This window comes from Dermacentor albipictus, chromosome 7 (genome assembly GCF_038994185.2).
Source record: "Dermacentor albipictus isolate Rhodes 1998 colony chromosome 7, USDA_Dalb.pri_finalv2, whole genome shotgun sequence".
Taxonomy (NCBI): Eukaryota; Metazoa; Arthropoda; class Arachnida; order Ixodida; family Ixodidae; genus Dermacentor; species Dermacentor albipictus.
In genome coordinates this window covers 125,515,759-125,535,016 of record NC_091827.1, presented here as the reverse complement: position 1 = coordinate 125,535,016, position 19,258 = coordinate 125,515,759, and the positions used below count along the sequence as shown (strand labels likewise).

At 43.3% G+C, this 19,258-nt stretch overlaps 1 protein-coding gene across 3 annotated transcripts in view; it reads left to right on the top strand.

Annotated features, from left to right (window-relative positions):
- Positions 1-19,258, top strand: part of LOC135907093 (AP-5 complex subunit mu-1-like) — a 206,472-nt gene that overhangs the window by 18,924 nt on the left and 168,290 nt on the right. For all 3 annotated transcript variants that reach the window (XM_065438762.2, XM_065438763.2, XM_065438764.2), the window contains one exon: positions 1,147-1,248. In XM_065438762.2, the coding sequence (XP_065294834.2) occupies positions 1,147-1,248 (102 nt within the window). The remainder of the gene's footprint in view (positions 1-1,146; positions 1,249-19,258) is intronic.

Below are 19,258 nucleotides of genomic sequence, written 5' to 3'. Positions count from 1 at the left end.
TCAATGCTGCAGAAGGACTTTTACCACATTTTATTTTGGTGCCGAAGACTTGGAAAGCCAGCCTTCATTCCCACAAGCTGTTGCTCCTGATTTGGGAAGTCTTTCTGCACCGAAATCGTCATGGAGCATGTCAAGAACAAGCAGACGTCTTGGTAGTCCCAATTTATAAGGATTGTGAATTAGGTGAACGAACTCATCCAATCTGAACAGTTTGCGTTTTCGATGCTTCATTTGCTCCATAGCCAATTGCAGGCGGTGAAAACAGAATTATCTGCACTGAACGTCGAGCTGGAAACCTTCATGACCGATGAGCAGGCGGCGGAAGACTATGATTCCGTCATGGAATATGAAGACGCTGCAACTAGCGCTTTGGCCCTGCTTGAGCACCATATGGACAGGCTCAAGGTTTCCGCTCAATTTTCAATGACGCAACCACCTGCAGCAGCTGATGGGGACTGACCAGCGACCTCTGAAAGGGAAGCAGTGCTACCTCGATGCGAGTTTAGGGCACGATTGCCCTAGCTAGACCTTTTGTGATTTGGCTGAACTTTTACTCAATGGCAGCAGTTTTGAAACATGTGACACTCTGTGCATGAGAAGCCCACTTTATCTAATGTGGATCGGTTCCACTACCTTATTTCCCTTCTTGACAGAGCTACTGCTCAAGCGGTCGCTGGAATTCAAGCCACCGATTTATCATACTATGATGGACTTGACATCTTAAAACAACGATTTGGGAACGCAAAGTTCATTGAGCAGGAACATCTCAAGAGGCTCTGGACACTGAAACACATGAGCAGAATATTGGTTACACATTAAAAGATAGGAGATGATTGTAAAAGTCAGCCATCTGTTTTTTTGATAGAAAAACAATTTGCGTATCTGTGTAGCACAATGACAGATAGGAAAGGCCAGCTGGCATATGTTTACGTTGTACAGATGATCTCTTGTTTGTTGTGGCATTGGGTTCTAGCAGGTGGCACTTTTAAGAGTTGTATAAAAAATGTCTCTTTTAACACTTAGATAAATTAAGGTCCCTTCAATAAAAACGCCAGTTGAGGGTACCTGCTCATGTCATCCAATACTTTGTGTATTTTATGTGCAACCGACAGTGTGCAGCATAATCCTTCTGGGTTTCTCCACCAGTTACGGTCATGGCGGGAACATGTGGACCAGCCTCTTCAGCTGCCTGCGCTGGAGCTCTCCACCACCCAGGGGACACTGTGGCCTTTCGTCTTTGTTCAGAAGGTTGGCAAAGCTTTGTCCCACTCCACTGTTTCTCAAGTGCCCATGGCACAAATGGGCTGACATATAAAGGGGCCCTGAACCACCCTGCATGCTTGGTGCGAGAACATAATCAACGGATGGTATATGCTGCTGTGAACATGTCAGCCAAATTTTACAGTTGTGCATGGCAGGTGGAGTTTACAAGCAGAGTGCAAAGTTGCCATTTTCTCAAACACCCTCTAGACCCTAAAAAGAATACTGGGAAAGTACCTTGGATAATTCACTTGCTTGCCTTTATAACAATACTTGCTTCTATGTACCTGTCTTGGTTTTTTGGTACCCAGGAGGTTGACGTGTTAAGCTACACCAGCTCACTCTGTTTTTGCAATCATTGCGGTTGCCACATTCATGCAACTGCAGCCACAAAAAAATGTGTGTGGCACTCTTTTTTTTTTATTGTGAATGATATTTTGGCATCGTCAGATCACTTTTCTTTCTGACTATCTGCCTGTCTAACCAAAAGTATGGCCCGATCCCAAGGGAACTGCGGTATGAGAATGGGCCATTCCCATGGGTGTGTGCCGCTCTGTGGCACACACACATGGGGGTGTGCCACTTCAAGGCAGTGCCTCCAGAAGGATGTCCAAAAAGAATAAGGCACCTTTGGAGATGACACGTCTTGGCTGCTTGCTTACTGGGATTGTTATAAGAGTTCTGCCCAAATATTATGTACGTCATCATACCTACCTAGCCTTACTGCTACTTGGTGTCAGCAGATCTTGCTGTTTCAAGGTATCGCAGTAACATTGATGGTCTGACATTTTGAGGCCAAGATGTCCTGCATTTATCAACCAAAGTACTTCCTAAGCTTAATTCCTTTGTTTGTGATAAACTTGTGGAAGAATTCCTAAAAATTCTGAGATACATGTCAGTGCTTGTAAAAGTTTTAAAAGAGTGCGGCATTTTTTGCTGTTTTCAGTGGAAATCACTCAGTCGACTTGCAAAGCAATGCAATGTTGCCTATTAAGTTCTCCTGAAGTGGAATAGTTTAGTTTTGAAATACTTGTGTTTCAAATTAGTGTCAGGGACACTGAAGGGCAATGTTAACCTAGTTATGCTGTATGACTAAATTACAGCTCTTACAATTTGAACAGGATCTTATAATTCGAACCTCATTAAAATGAAGTTTCATCTGACACAAGAATACTTTCACTATATCCGGTATTCGTCATATGCACATGTATTCATGACGTGCTTGTGTTAGCAAGAAACATTTTATATTTTCACTCGCACCTCGTTATAACAAAACGGGATAAACTAAATAATGAATGTAATGAAGTAAATGCGATTCCCCTTGAAGTTCCCATAGAGATCCATGTATTTGAAACTTTGTTTTAGCAAAGCAAAATTGTCCTCACAATTGATATAACGAACTAGGTCCGTCTCCAAAACCAAAAGATACTGACCATTGCACACTGAGCACACCACTTTCTGCCCCTTTTGGCATTCATTCAGTGGAGCAGTTCAAAATTATTCGAGCAACACTGGTAATTCTCACAGCTGTGCTGTAGCCACACACACCGTGGTGGTCACGCACCAAGCAGCAGCTTTTCTTTTCTCTCGCTTTGGCATGGAGCTAGCGAAGCTAGGCATGCAGACACAGCCTCCGAGATCGCAATCTCAGAGGCCATGCCTAGCTGTGCCTCTGCGCAGCATACAAAAAACCAGTGCCTCCGCTTCACACTTTTGCTGCGACATGCCACGCTGTGCAGGCTGGTGCAGCTAGGTATGTTAGCAGTAATTTTCTACTAAGAAAAAATAAGTCGAGAACTGACTTAGAGGTATATTGTATTCTGGTAACATTGTTACAATTTGCAGTAAATCAAAAGAAAATGCGATATCTAACATAGGTTCTCCAGATTTATTGTTAGGATCCTTGAGTGATAGAGTAGACCAGTCCAATTTGGTAGATTAGAATAGTCTACCAGGACAGCACGATCACCAGGCTTCACATATGTGCGCAGGTAGTTAGGCCTTCTAGTACGCTAAGAACCAAGGGTGTATACATGGCTCTGATAATATACCGTACTTTGCCATAATAGGCCTCGGCATGATAGGATTGGTGACTGTCCTCTGTGCATTCTCTCTGTGTCCCATCCTCAAAATGTGCCGTTATAACCATGTTCCATCAAGCCAGCAACCAACTAGCTTATCTAAGTCTCTTAATCGCTGGCCTTACAAAAGGCACATTCAATATTAGGTGCGTCCGGCATGGTGATTATGTGGGTAGAGTCCTTGAGAATTAAGCATACTCTTCCACCTTTGCCTTTGCAATGTTTTCTGTTTCCGCTATATCCATTCGGGACAAATTCTTTGTCATAAATTGTGGGGTTCAACCACGTTTCTGTCAAGCCGGAAATGTCTGGATTACAAGGAAACAAAAGAGCCTCGAAGTTGGCCACCTTATTTATTGTACTTCTGCAATTTATGTTGAGTATTGTCACGTGGTAGTGACAATCAAGAACACGGTAGCAAAAGTATGAATGATGAAACTTGTTATTGGACGAACTTGTGTCCCTAAAAGCAAGTGACATTCACAGAACAACAATAGCGGCGAACACAGTCAGCGATCATTAAAAATCTGAGGCTTCAAGTCAAGCATGTTGGCTTTTATACATGACTCATCGAACAGTCCAGTGTAATCACTGGTGCCTGCGTGCCTTCCAGAAATTACTACACAATTCGTGTTGTGCATACAATCTGGTTACACAAAGTTTGGCGAGAACATACACAACAGATAGAATCAATGATAACATTTGAGTAAGGTCGAAATCATGCAGGTGTGTCTTGCACTGAGTGATAACCTTAAGTTTGCGGGTGAAATGCAGTCTCCATAGAAAAGATAAATAACTACCTGTGTCAGTATTTTCAGTGAGGGCCATTCATATGTGTGTCGTCAGGTGCCGTTTCTGTTAAGCTTATACTGACACCTGTTGGTGTCATTCCACCTAAAAAGCACTTCATCAGTGCTCAGCTTTTCAAACATAAGTTTTACCTTAGACCCTCGTTGGCTCTCATCAGCTGAATTTTTTCGCAGCTTTTTTCCCATTTTTCCCCCATTCGTGTGTCTAGAAAAATCTTCGGAGAAGGACAGTTAAGTGCCTTTTAACTTATGGGACATTTTCAGCACCAAATCTTTTTCACGGTAGTCCAGAAATTTTGCAATTACAGGTCTTGTATTGTGTTCGGTTTTACGACTTAATCTATGTAACCGTTCAATACCAGTTGCAGTTACCATATAGACCCATGCAAGGGCCGCACCCCCAACTTAGCAGCCCAAAATTTTGAAGAAAAAATTTGAATGGAGTTCAGTGCCCCAATGCCGTGCTCACGCATTGGCGAATTCTTGCACGCTGTGTAGTTCTGCATGCCACTACTGAATGGCGAGAGCTGTGCGGTGACCTCTGATGCAATGGCGCATCTGGGGCATGGACAAGTCAAGACTGTGCCGGCACGATTTTGACGAAAAGGTTGAGTCACATGTGAGGGCCACGCCTCACCAAAATTTAGCCCTTATACGAGTCTAAACAGTATGCCCAACTTTCACTCGATTACCTCTTTTTTTCACTCACTTTTCTATCTGTGCAGTAGTTTCACTCTAACATTCTTATAATCCATAAATAATAAAATTATTTCTACATCCTCTGTTTTCTATTTCAGCAACTTCATTGAACGGTGAATCTAACCTCTTGTCGAGCCCAGATTTGATGCCTCCATTTCATTCATTTTCTTTGGTACACTATCGACGAGTGATGTCAGCTTCCTATCAATTCCACATACAGTTGCTTCAATTTTTTTAAACTGCTTTCTCAATGCACTAAGTTCAGATATCTGGCATTGAATTCCCTCCTTTCTCTCTTGTATGTTGCCTGGAGTTCTCTGTATATCATCAATGCTTGAACTAATTTTTTCTGGTGCTGCAGATACGGGCACATCGCCAGTAAAGCTTTGCCCAGACTCCGCCGCATACAGCGTAGATGTGCTTGGCATTTCCACGCATGTCACTGCCACCCTACATTTCCACAGTGGAAGATGGCTCCCGATCAAGCCGCTTGCAACCTGTATTACAAAGAAAACACTTTGATTCAGCATTGGGCTTGTCATGCTGCCGGCATGCCTTCTGAATTGTCAGGGAATTTCTTGTTTTACTATGGAGAGTCATGGAAAATGAGCAAGTAAATTGGAGTTGCAAATTCTCACAGGTTAGCTGCCCCACAAAACTTTTGCCTAATTAAAAAATTGCCAGTGAAAGAAAACTGTGATTGACCCAAGGTAATAATTAGACAAGTAATTATGAAATAATTAACCTTAAAGACCATGTGCAACAAAGTTTTCAACCAAACAAGAATCCCAATTTCAGATAATTTAGACGTGATGTGCCAATGTGACAATTCGGGCGTCACCCCTGTGCAAAATTGTACGCTTGAGATATGAGTGGATGCGTTACAAAATGCTCATTAAAATGAAAAGTTGAAAGTTTATTTAACATAATTAAGGTGTATAATTGCAAAGTACACACTTTAGGGACCCAACAAATTTGTTAAAGGGTCCCTGCCGATTGTTAATAAGAAAAAACACTTCTATGGCAGCTGTTTTTTTTTTTAAACTGTAAGATCACATAAAACTGAATTAGCTGAAATAAGTAATAGAAGAAAATACAGTAGTAGGGAAAATTTCACAAATTAGGTACATTTTTCTAACAATTTTCCTTTTTTAAGTCATCGAAAATATCGGCACAAGAAAAGAAAGGAAAGAAAAAGAAAAGTGAGGACATGTGCAAGCATGCGCAGTGTTATGCATTGTTAATAAGTGAGTGTTTCAATTGTTTAAGAAATGTATGCAGTGTTCTTAGAGTGGTTAGGTCACTATCAAACTTATTTCAAACTGAGGTGCCTGTAAACTGTAGTGTAGCGCAGCTGTAATTAGTATTTACCTTAGGCAATAAAAAAACGACAGCGAGATGCATTCCCAACATTGTGAAGTGAGGGATGGAGCGAGACTGTTGTCAAGGCTAGTTTTTCATTAACAATTTGATGCATGATGGAGGCAATGTATGTTGTCAAATCGTAAATGTTGAGGATGTTCAGGGTTTTAAATAAATCTTCACTCTTAATATGCATATTGTGGGGTGCTCTAATGCAAAGAGCTCTTTGTTGAAGTGCAAACACCGGTGACAGATGAGTTTTGTACGTGCAACCCCAGATCACTAAGCAGTAACTAATGTGAGAGTGAACAAATGCATGGTAAAGATTGACAAGTATGTGGGGAGGGAAATAGTTTTGACGTTACGACAGCACATGCAAACCATGAGCTTGCATATGCTGAGCAGAACGCACATGAAGGTGGAACTTTAAATGGTTATTGATAATAACACCCAAGAAATTTTGTCTCCGTAGATTGTTTGATGGAATGGTTATTGTAAACGACATCTGAATGAATAGTCGTTTTAATTTTTTCAGAGTGACATAAGATAAAAACTGTCTTCGTTAGGTTAAGGTGAAAGGCATTCAATGTACACGACGGGTCCAAAATTTGTAATTCAGAGTTAAGCTTATTAATTAGGTTGCATTCCTCACGATCAGCTATAATAAGGTTAGTATCGTCTGCATAGTGTACAGGGGTAGCACACACAAGCTACGAACGGAAGTCATTTATATAGAGTAAAAAAAAAATAAAGGTCCAACTATAGATCCCTGGGGAACGCCAAGGTTAATAAGGGTGCTGTTGGACTGAAAATCACCTAGTTGAATAATTTGTTGCGAATTTTCTAAGTAACTGCGAATTAACGTCAGAGGTATTCCATTAAACCCATAACAAAGCAATTTATTGCTGAATATAACATGATTGAGAGAATCGAAAGCTTTCGCAAAAGCTATGAACAATCTCGCAACTAGATAACCACTGTCTATTGATTTTCTAATTAAGTCTGTAAATGGTGATAGTGCAGTTTGTGTGGAGAGGCCGTTTCTAAAACCAAATTGGTACCGAGAAAGAATGTTGTGTTTGTGCAAGTAGTCATTAAGGTGCCTCATGAATATTTGTTCGGGTATTTTGCTTAGGAACGGTGGCACTGAAATTGGACGGTAGTTTTCTATTCTATGCTTGTCCGTTGACTTGTAGAGTGGCAGCACCTTGGCAATTTTCATGCGTTCTGGAAACACACCCGTCACGAATATAGTATTGACGATATGCGCGAGAACTGGTGACACGATGTCAGTTACAAGTTTAATGACATGCGCCAAAACATTGTCAATTCCAGAGGCTGTGTTTAGCAAATTAGAAATAACTGGAGCCACCTCAAGCTCATCTGTAGGGTAAAGGTAAAAAGAAGCATTTGTACGCGGAATGTACGTTGCATCAAAATCCTTACCAGTTGAGTTAATGTGGGACGAAAAATAAGCACTGAAAGCATTACAGATACATTCGGATGTAATGTACACAACGTCATTGTATATTATTTTTTGGGAAGGATGTTGTTTTACGTCTCGCCCTAGAAACTGGTTTTTCGAATCCTTCCCGTTCTGTTCAATGCGATTGCTAAAATAAGTTTTCTTTGCTGCATAAAGTGTTCTTTTAAGAGTTTGCGAATACGTAGAGTATCTTTCCTTCAAGGAAGTGTTGTAAGGTTGCCTTATTAATTTCCTATACGTTTTATATTTCGTTTTGATGTTTTTCATACAGAAACTGCAAAAATGTGCTGCCATTTCTGCTCACCGAAAGTGACTTATGACTTAGATTGTAGAGAACCGGTCCTCCATGTTGCTTGCTTCACTTGCTTGTACTAGTCCCGTATATCGGCAAGCATGTCACGCACGGCTGCTAGCCATGGAGCTAGTGTATAGCTAGCTGCCTTGTGAGTTTTGCTCACACCATCATGCGTCCGTGATGTTCTTTTAGTGAGAAAAATTCTCCGAGTCAAACCGGTTTCCTGTATGTGCTTGTCTACATTCAATGAGCAGAGCCTTGGTGCATTCTGCAGGCTGCTTGGAGACGTGGGGCACACGGAGGTGACCAAGCTAAGGGAGTTTAACTACCTTACTCCGAGCAGGCAACTACTGCCACCTGTAGTAAAGGATGGGAAGTAGCTGAGGCTTGGCACAAAGAGCCTGCTTCACATTTTGCCTGTTTTGCTCTGGCGGCACTTACCTTTAGTTTTCGTGCCTCATTGCGGCTGATATTAAAACACTAGGCAATAGCAAAACAACAAGGCACGTCTTGGGACATTCAGGCCTCACCAGCTTGGCACGTGTTGGTATCTTGTACTGCATCGATTTGTGTAATGCTTCACAGTTTACTGCCAACAAAAAATGAAAAGCAGCAGCGCAAATGCGCCCTCTGATGAATGACTGCTATGAAGGCAGTATGAATGCATTTGTTTACATTTTTGGCAATATGATCTGTCAAATGCATGGTATCCATGAATGAACAATGCAGTTTCTGAGCATATACTTGCAGTCATCCTGAGAAAGTGTTTGGCAAGCAGATCTTGCATATGTAAATGGCCATGCCTGCGGAGTATAGCCTGTGCAGCTTTGTGAAGTGCAGTTTACATGCTTTGCGTTGTGCGTTGGCTGGTCCACGTCACACTTGCCTGCTGCGACGCATTGCATGCTTGTGCCCTGAAAGCTATGACAGGAAAGATGTGTTCTGCTTTCCTCTGCACGGCGTTGTGTACTGCACAGCCATCACTCATGTTCGAGTATGTGTTTGAGCACCCTATAGCCACTAAATGGGCCAGCATTCTTGGAACAGCTCAAATCACATGTGTAACAGTGAGAAAACACTCCGAGAGAGACATCCACCAACCAGCAAATGTTGAGCGATTGATGTGCTTGGGTGCTTAGGTGCAACTGAGAGATCGGCAGTCATGTGCGGTTCTGGGACTTTCAGCATATCCGCGTCACTGCTGCTCACTGCCAGGTGCTCGCATCATCTGCTTAGGTGCTTTTTAAAGGCTGCTAATAACAAAATTTGATAGTTACCAGCCCTGCAGCTTTGCCAAGATGACTTTTATTTATTTATTTATTTATTATACCCTCAGGGCCAAAGGCATTACAGAGGGGAGTAGTGTTAATATACAAGCAAAACGTAAATGAAAAATACAATATTCGCTCATAATACAATGTTGGCTATATCATTCGAAGAAAAAAACCAAAACATTAGCACAATAACATGAAAAACCAACATTACAAAGACCCTGTTTATACATTGTTAGCTAGAAAATTTCGGAAGTGTTGGTTATTACTGATAGGTACAGCATCAGGAGGAAGGTGATTCCAATCGCGTCTAGTCCCTGGCAAAAAGGAGTGAAAGAAATGCTTCGTGTTGCAAATGTCAATTCCAACTTTGTGGCTGTGGTCGATGCTTAACGTTACAGCGCAAACACCTAAGACGAACCACAAAAAGAAAGACATGGCACACACTGGCACTGACTATCAACTTCTTTTTTTCCTTCGTTGTCGATGCATATATATACCTAGGCCACACAACCATGCAGGCGCAGAGGATACATTACTGACATCTGCCAACTTATCGCATACGCAAACGTAGGAATTCAAATTCTGATGGGTGCAGGGACAAAGATGTATCACTGACGCAATTTATGCCTTGTCTTTTAATGTGGTAGGCCTCTAAGGCAAGCCGTGCATGCTCATTCTTGCTTTTGCCAAGAATTAATGCCCGATCAAGTTGCGCCTCACAATTGCTGGAAGAGATTATATGCGCAACAAGGTGCGCTGCTCTATCTACATTTTTGTTTACTTTTTGCACATGTTCCCATATATTTGAATTCCTACGTTTGTGTATACGATAAGTTGGCAGATGTCAGTAATGTATTTTCTGTGTCTGCGCAGTTGTGTGGCCTAGGTATATATATGCATCGACGACGAAGGAAAAGAGAAGTTGACAGTCAGTGCCAGTGTGTGTCGTGCCTTTCTTTTTTGTGGTTCGTCTTAGGAGTTTGCGCTGTAACGTTAAGTTCAGAATTATGTACCAAATAGGCCCAAATGAAGTTTTACTGTGGTTGATGTGATGGGATCGGTAATGGGGCCTAGAGATAAATTGGTCTCGCAGAACAGGATGATAATACAACTTATGAAAAAGAATTAGTTGGGAAATTTGGCGGCAAGCAGACAGGGATGGGAGAGCAAGATTAGACTTCATGGCAGTAATACTAGCGGTTCTATTGTAGTTACACAGAATAAACCTAACGGAGTTATTTTGAACAAGTTCCAGTGCCATTACAAGTTTGTCCCGACTTGGATCCCATATCGAGCATGCATAATCCAGCTTGGAATGTATTAGTGTTTTATACAGCAATAGTTTAAGTGACAATGGCGCTCTAAGGAAGTTACGATGTAGGTAACCTAACATGCGGTTTGCGTTGCTAATTATACGTTCAATGTGAAAATTCCAGGTTAAGTTAGTGGTAATGTGAATGCCAAAGTATTTGTACGAGGTGACTGATTCTAATTGAACATTGTTAAGGTAAAAAGGAGATATGGAGGTCTTAAAGCGGGAAATATGCATTATTTTACATTTGCTAGTGTTAAGTTCCATTAACCACGTTTTGGACCAGGTAGCAACAGCATCTAGATCAGACTGCAAGTGGGTAGTTTCATTAACAGTTTTTATTTCGCGAAAAATAGCACAGTCGTCAGCAAATAAAAGAACGTTAGATTTTAAGAGAGGCGCCAAGTCATTGATATAGATAAGAAACAAAAGCGGTCCAAGAACCGATCCCTGCGGAACGCCTGAAGAAATGTGGCTAAAAGCAGAGCAGCACTGTTTCGCGACAACAAACTGTGAACGATGTGTAAGAAAAAATTCAATCCATTTTAACAAACTAGTGTATAAATTTAGTTGATTTAGTTTATGAAGCAGTAATCTATGTGAGACCTTGTCAAACGCCTTTGAAAAGTTTAAGAATAAGCAAACGGCATGAGATGATCGATCTAAGGTTTGGTGCAACGTGTGAGTAAAACATATAAGTTGCGTTTCACATGAATATGTTTTGCGAAAGCCGTGTTGAGCCACACTAAAGAATGAGTTTGGTTCCAGAAAGTTAACCAGATTACTGTAGATTACATGTTCTAGTATTTTGCAACAGCTACTGGTGAGAGAAATAGGGCGATAATTACAAGGAAAATTACAAGGAAAACTTGGATAGTATAGGCTATGCATTTATAGTGTAGCAAAGAGGAGGAACGCTACAGTGGACCATCCTCTCCAGTGCTTTGCTTTGGGAACGCCGTTCGTGGTGAGAGTCCGTGCCCTGCTCTGATAGTCAGCCCAAAGCACTGGAGAAAGCGGCCCACTATAGCATTCTTCTTTGCTGCAATTGTCAATGTAGCCAATGCGAAATGCTGTTGCAGTTGACCTTTTAATGAAAGAGTCAGACAGTTGATCCTAAGGTAACGCATTCAAGGAACATTCATGACTGATTAGAGACATGCAAGCAACTGTTGTTGTTGATTTGTGCAGAGTGGAGAATTCTCGCAAATTTCACTCGGAAAATCGAAATTGAATTGCCAAAGAGCGCATTTGTTGTGCCCTTAGCAGACACACGAGGTTGACGTGACTGTTTATGTTCTATTGTCGGGCAAGCTTGAAGTGCACAACCTTATAAAGCCACGGTCTTGTTATAAACTGCATGCTAGCCTGGCTTTTTTTTGTCATTGCAGCCGTAACAGGCATTTAATAATTTATAATTTGAACAACAAGGCACGAATATGGTAACCTTTGCAAGCAATTTACAAGGCCTCCTAAATTCCCTGTACCCGTCATCTGCAGAGTTCTGTAGCTATGACTGCTATAAAGGCAGATGGGTGTTTAATTGTGAGGTGGTTGCATGCTGTAATTCCTTCAAGAAGGCTCCCTCTATTAGCCTTATTATGCGATGAACCCTGCTCTAATCAGTATTCAACATCATAGAGCCAAAGGACAAAAATCTGTGTAGCTAAGAAAAGCATATGTGTTTCCAATATTGTTGGCATGGTGGACTCGTGCATTGCTTAATTGGAGGACTGTGCCAAGTGAATGTGTGTATTACAACAAAACTGTTAACCTCTAGTTGGCCGGAATTTTTTGTGTCTGCGTTCATTAGGAAAAATCTGTACTGATCCCTGCAACAGTGCAGGGCCAGGAGCTCGTACCCCCGTAAGGCCGAGGCTTCAAGCAATCAGCAAAGTGAAGTGAACAGTGCATACATTCTTTGGAATCACGCTCTAAGGACTGTGTGGTGGAGACGGCAACTGCAATGCCAAGAGATGGCGCTACTGGGCTCAGAGACATCACCAACACGTGGCAGTGGTGCAGTCGAGGGTAGAGAATAAAGGGTGTTGCCGGAGATGTCGTGTGCGAAATTCTTCTCTGACAAGTGGGGGCTCATCCATGATCATAATGGATAGCATAAGTGTTCTGGAGGAAGTTGTGCAATACCTGGTTAACCAGACAGAAGGGTGGCCCATCCAGCGTGAACTGGAACCCTATAACATAAGACTATTCCAATCTCTTTTTATTCCAACTCTGCCATTAGCCCTGCCTGATAGGTCAGAGTGGTTTGGGTCCAGCCTTTATGGGTGGGCGTCACACCTGTGTGGGCAGAGCCTGAGTCATTTTGACCTATCACAAAGGGCTAATGGCCGATTTGGAATAAAAACAGATTGGAATAGTTCTGCATTATACCGGTCCAGGTTGCTCCCCGCTGCAGCAACGATTGCTGACGATTACATTGCCTACCGCGCCAGTAGGCTTAAGGGTGCTGGTGCCTGCCGTGGCTTCCATGACATATGTCGCAGCAGAGCCGTCAAAGTTTTTGGGTTTCAATGACCTACAGTGGCCGGAGGTGTTCCCCGAACATTTAGACAACTTTTGCCTCGATTGTGTCAAGAATTGACTCTGCCAAAAGGCTCAATAATGTGGTGCCAGCTGCCTTGGAGTGCAGTGCTAAGCTGTGGTGGCGCTTTGTTTGCATTTCCACTATGTGGGAAGAATTCATGCAAGCATTCCCCGTGGAGTTTGCTTCAATCGATCCGAAATGCCGCCTGAAGGAAGAGCTCCAACAATGCTCCCGGCAACCAGAGGAGAACCTGAAGGAGTTCATCTATGTGATATCGGCGTGCTATGACCGCATCAGTGAAACCATACCAAAAGAAGAAAAGGTGCAGTGGGTTCTTCGCCTAATGCACCCGCAGTTACAAGACCACGTGGGAGGGCCAACATTAACAACCTTGAAGGAGCTTGCGATGGAGGCATGTGGCTTGAGGAAAAGAGCTTGGAGGCAATGGCAGTACAAACCACTGCCACCACTGACAAATCAGGTTGCAAGGGATCTGGCATTCAGACCACACAGGGTGGCCGCTAACATTTTTGGACTGCGGTCCATGCTGACAGCTGCCACTGTGGGCACTACTACTACCCAATATCTCTAGCACACCACTGTCCACTACACCCGACAGCGGTCCAACCGTCCTATCTCCATAATCGCATTCATCCAGCCTCCACTTTCCCCACGGAGCCACTCATAATAGAGAGGTATGCACGCTTCGCCTGGCCCTGGCCTGGTCCCAATCTGCTACCTCACTTCGATGCAAGATCCACTGGGTGGCAGGCTCCCATTGACAGCATTTCCCATGTGTATGCGATGTCTGTAAAGACATCATACTTGGGAAGGACTTCATTAGAGTGACTCGAATATCATTCTATATTGTACTTAGAGATTAAGCAATTGGGACTGAACCACAGTGCATGGTATGCTTCGTCAGACGAGAGCAGCAGGTTGAAAGGGAGCTGGACAGCGAAGAATCCTACGACCTGCAAGCAATCTTTGCTGAGCAACATGAGTCTATGGTAAACTCTGAAGTCCCAACCACCAATGACCCTGCTCACTTTTCAGCTCAGGTGAATGTAGACCTGTGTCTTGCGCAAGTGCTTGAAATTTTCAGCCGAATTATTTCAATTATCCCAAGTGCACAACATTTTATGAACATCGAATTGACACTGGGGAAAACCTACTTGTACTTTGCAAGTTTTGCCCTGTCAATGCAAAATACAGGCCATTATGGATAACTGCATCCGTGACCTCCTAGAACAAGAACTCATACACCCAAGCACCAGTCAGTGGACTAGTGCTCCAATTTTGGTTCCAAAAAGGTCTGGTGGCATCTGCCTTGCCATTGATTATCACCCATTGAACAACCAAACAAGGGTGCCTGCTTACCAGTGCCCAGTACCAACTGGCTCTTGACTCAGCTGGGTCAAGCACAATGGTTTTGAAGTTGGGATCTTTCGCAAGTATTTTTCCAGATCCCAGTGTCTCAACACGATGTCCCCAAGACCGCATTTATCTGCCACCAGGTTTTATCGAATCCACTAGGCACCAAGCACAACGCATTTATCGAATCCACCAGGATGCCCATTGGAGTGGCAGGCAGACCAACAACCTTTCAAACATTGATGTATCGAGTTTTGGAGGGTATAAATAATAAATTTGCACTAGCAATCCTCAACGACATCCTGGTTTATTCAGACACTCTGGCCAACCACATGAACCAAATTTGATGTGTACTAGAACGGATTAGAGCAGCAGGCCTCGCCATTAACCTAGACAGGAACCAACTCTGTCATCATACATTAAAGTTCCTTGGACATATAATTTCACCTGGGCAGCGCAGACCCGATGAAGGCAAAGTGCTTGCTGTGTTGCACTATCCTCGACCAGCAACGATCAAACAGCTGCAAGCCTTTTTTGGCCTGCCGGGGTATTATAGGGGCTTTATACCTTGATTTTCTCTCACAGTCCACCCCCACACCAGTCTCCAGAAGAAAGATTCACCCTCGTGGTAGGCCAACCAGCGAGAGGGCGCATTCCAGAGACTGAAGCAATCCCTGGCCCATGATGGCGTGGCAAGCCCCCCTGACCTTAACCGGCCCTTTGTGGTGGAGACAGATGCCAGTGGTATCGGATCAGCAGCTGTGCTACTCCAGGCAAGCCCTGAGGAACTGAGACCTGTGTCATATATAAGCAGAGTCCTCACCAAAGCAGAAAAACAGTACGTTGTTCAGCAATGGGAGTGTCTGGCAGTGGACTGGGCGGTCGATAAATTCAGGCCTTACCTTGAATTTAAGGAATTTGGAATCCATTGTGATCACTCTTCTCTGTCGTGGATGTTTCATATAGATCAAGCCTCACCAAGAGTCAAACAGCGTGTCCTTAGGCTGCAAATTCCTAACTGCAAGATCAAACCCAGACCTGCCAACATTCCAGTAGATGCCCTCAGCAGAGCTCCCTTGAACTGCCCAGACAACATAAGCCGAACTCTCCCCAAAATGCTGTCCCCATCCAAGAGCCTGAGGAACACGTTACGTTAGAGACATCTGCCCCTCTGGCTATGACAGACGATGTCACTCCCCTGAACTATACGGAATGTCTGGTTGGGAAGCAAGGTCGTGATCCACTGTTTGCCAAGCTGAAAAGCATTGTGCAAGGTACAACACTCATAGAGAACCACTTACAATCACATCTAATTAAGGACATGGCTGCTTCAACAGAACTGGAGTCTCGTGGGTTGCTTATTCAGCACAGAGGAAACCAAAAGTTGCCTTGGCTAAAAGCACGCTTGCGTACTCTGGTGCTGAAAATGGTACATAACCACCCCACTAGTGCACATGTAGTTTTTTCAAGATGTTGCAGCTTGTTTCTTCTTACTTCGGTTTGTGAGCAGACTGATCTATATATGTCGGATGCTATAGTGTTGCAAAGCAAATTGCCAAAAGCCAGCAGGCTTTATGAGCAGCCAGTGGGCCACTGCATTGATGGAAGAAATTAGTGTAGATGTCATTTGACCATTACCACTCACACCAAGGCACCACCAGTAGCTGCTGATGGTGGTTGACATGTTCACGAAGTTCACTGAATTGTCTCCTCTAAGAGCTGCTACCAGCTAAGCATCGTTGACTGTATGCCGCAAGTCTTCTGTTGGCATGGTGTACCAGTAGCAATTTACAACGACAACGGGCGTCCATTGGCCCATTCAGGCCCTTTGGTGGAAAAGCCTCCTGAAGCATTGGGCCTAAAATACTGCCATACCGTGCCATACCGCCCCTCTGGACAAATGGTAGAATGTCTTAACAGTACAGTTAAAGAATGCCTCCGGGCCTACTGCACAAACCACAAGGGGTGGGACTCTCACATCCCCAAAATTGCCTTTCCGCTTTGCACTGCAGAGTGTCATGACAGTGTATCTGCCTTCCTGTGTTACGGTCGAGAGCTGCACACCCCATGGGAATTGCCTGGCACCAAGGACAATGTTGAACCACCTGCCACGGTCTACCATGCCTTTTTCAAAGAAGTTCATCCGTGCCTTACCTAGGCCTTTAAATTTTACCCACAGACAACAAACTGCATCTAAGGCAAAGCAAAACACATATTACGACTGTCACAGGTGGCCAGTTGCCCTGAAACCAGGCAACCATGTTCTCCTGGACAGACATACTTTAAGCAATGCGCCAATGTTGAAACTAGCCCCAAAATGTTCAGGTCCTTACAGGGTTACGGAGAATGTTGGTGTTAATGACTTTCTGCTGACAGATCCAACAACTGGGCGCTGTCACTGGAAAGCCATGCAGACCAGCTGACAGCATATTATGCTAACCTTGACTGGACATGCCTACGACAAGTTCACGTTCTAAGGGGGGGGGGGGGGAAGACGTGAAAGGACTGTGTGTTGGAGAGGGCAACCACAAGGCCGAGAGATGGCGCTACTGGGAGCAGAGACATCATCACTAACACCCCCAGGGCAGCGATGAAGGTAGAGAATAAAGAGTGTTGTCCGAGGCATTGTGTGTGCGCTTCCTCCCTGACAATGCATGCAACGTACAGAACAGCATATGTTTTAATAAAGAACAAGCACGAAACCATCATCCGAATGACGTAATTGATGATGAGGCACTCCTGATAAAAATGCAAAGCACATAGCACTCCCCGCATATGTTTCCCGGTAAAGATTATTGTTGCGCAAGCTGCTGTTGGCATGGCAGCTTGTGATGTGGGGAGTGACGTTCCTGGCCTTTCATATATAAAAGAACCAGCCTAGTAACTGATTTTAATGTTGTCGCAGCACCGCTATGGGTGGCAGTGGCATGCTGTCAAAATTACCATTATTATCATTACTCTAAATTACCATTATTACCATTACTCTGAAGCAATAAAGCATTGCATACCCCCTCCCAGCAGTTGTAGTGGAGGTTTTGAACATCCACTTTTGCCGGGCCGGGATGGTGAGTAAATTTTTTTTAACGCGATAGTGTTAAGGGCCTCATGTCACATAAAATCCGGCATCGCCGCCTGGCATCCAGCATCAGACGTTGCTTTGGCAAAAAGAATTTCGAACCATGCATACCCAACTGTGCAGGCTCTCTTGTGTGGCACAAGAAAATTACTGAACTAATTGAATTTCGTAAGGCAAAATACGTAGAAAACTCATAAAGTATGACTTCCACACAACCTACAGACATGGTAGCATCAGTTTGTAATTTAGGAGCGGTGCGGCCCCCTCGGTTCCTTGCACACCATCAAAAAAAAGGATGAAAAAACCACGAAGCTCGTCCTCGTGCATAGCATTAACCGCCAGCGTTTCCCAGTGAATATTATTGTTACATAAGCTGCAGTTGCCGGGAAGCGTGAGAAGCACTCCGGGATCTTTGAATGCTATTGCATTGTGCTCCTAAAGGCAAAGGTTAAGCATCTTCCAAATTTTTTTTTCCAGCGAATGTCGGCAATCAATTTGTCACCAGAGTAGCAGTGCTGTCAATAGGACACCATCAGTGTGGGCTGTGCAGTTGCAAGGTAGACTGTGCAATGAGAAATGATCAACTTCCGCAGTGACTGCGGGCTGACGTCAGTCTGTGAGTTCAGAGGACAACAGAGCATTACTGAACTTCCTCCATGAAACATAGTTACATCCATTTTGATAACGTTCTTGTTTTAATACTACTGTGCCTTAAGTAGACATGAAAGAGAAATGCTAAATCAGTTTACTATATTGATAAAGTATTTTTCAGAACTTTTCATTGTTGATTTGTTTAATAATATATAAAATGAAGGCCAAACCTCCATTTTTTTGTTTCACATGAAAATGTCGGCGCCGGTACATCAGTGTGACATCACGGTTTTTAAAGCATTTTTTATTATTTGGGTTGTTACGGCTCAGTACGAGTTCTCGAAACTCGCGAAGTTCAATCTTTGGCTACGTTGTGGTGTGGTCCACGCTTACAAGAAAAAAAAAAAAATAGTAACTTAGCCCAAACCTATGTCAAAATCTTATGGGCTCATCTAGGGGATGCACCTCAATGGGGCAAACCGAAATTTTGAAAAAAACAATATTGTGACAGGAAACCAATTGCGTTCGGTGCCGTGATGCTATGGGCATGCATTGGTGAATTTTTGCGCGCTGCACGTTTTCATTTGCTGCTACTAGATGGCAAGTGCTGCGTGGTGGCCTCTGATGCATTGGTACATCCAAGGATCTGGGGTGTGCACACGTTTCCGACTGCGCCAGTACCATTTGGCCAAAAGATTCAGTCCCGTGTAAAGGCCGCACCTTGTAAAAAAGTGTGTTTTTTACACAAGTCTATATAAAAAAAGAAAAAAGCCTGCATGCGCTTTTTTCAGGGCCTATCCTTGCCAGCACAGATGATGTTATGCGTGTAATGTCATCTCCACTAGTGTTTCATTATTATATTGTTAGAAAAGTCAACAAAATTGAACTGTTACTGACTTAAAGTTATTGGTTGCTGGTTCTTTTGTTTAGTCATTGAAATTTCCCTACAAAAGTAATGGAAAACCTGTAAAAGTCAGGTAATTTTTGCAAAGTATTTCACTAGACACCCTGTCAAGGATGCTTAGAATTTGTTGTATTGGAACACATTTTCCCAATATGTCACTAATGGCAAGCCTACTATCGTGGCTGCG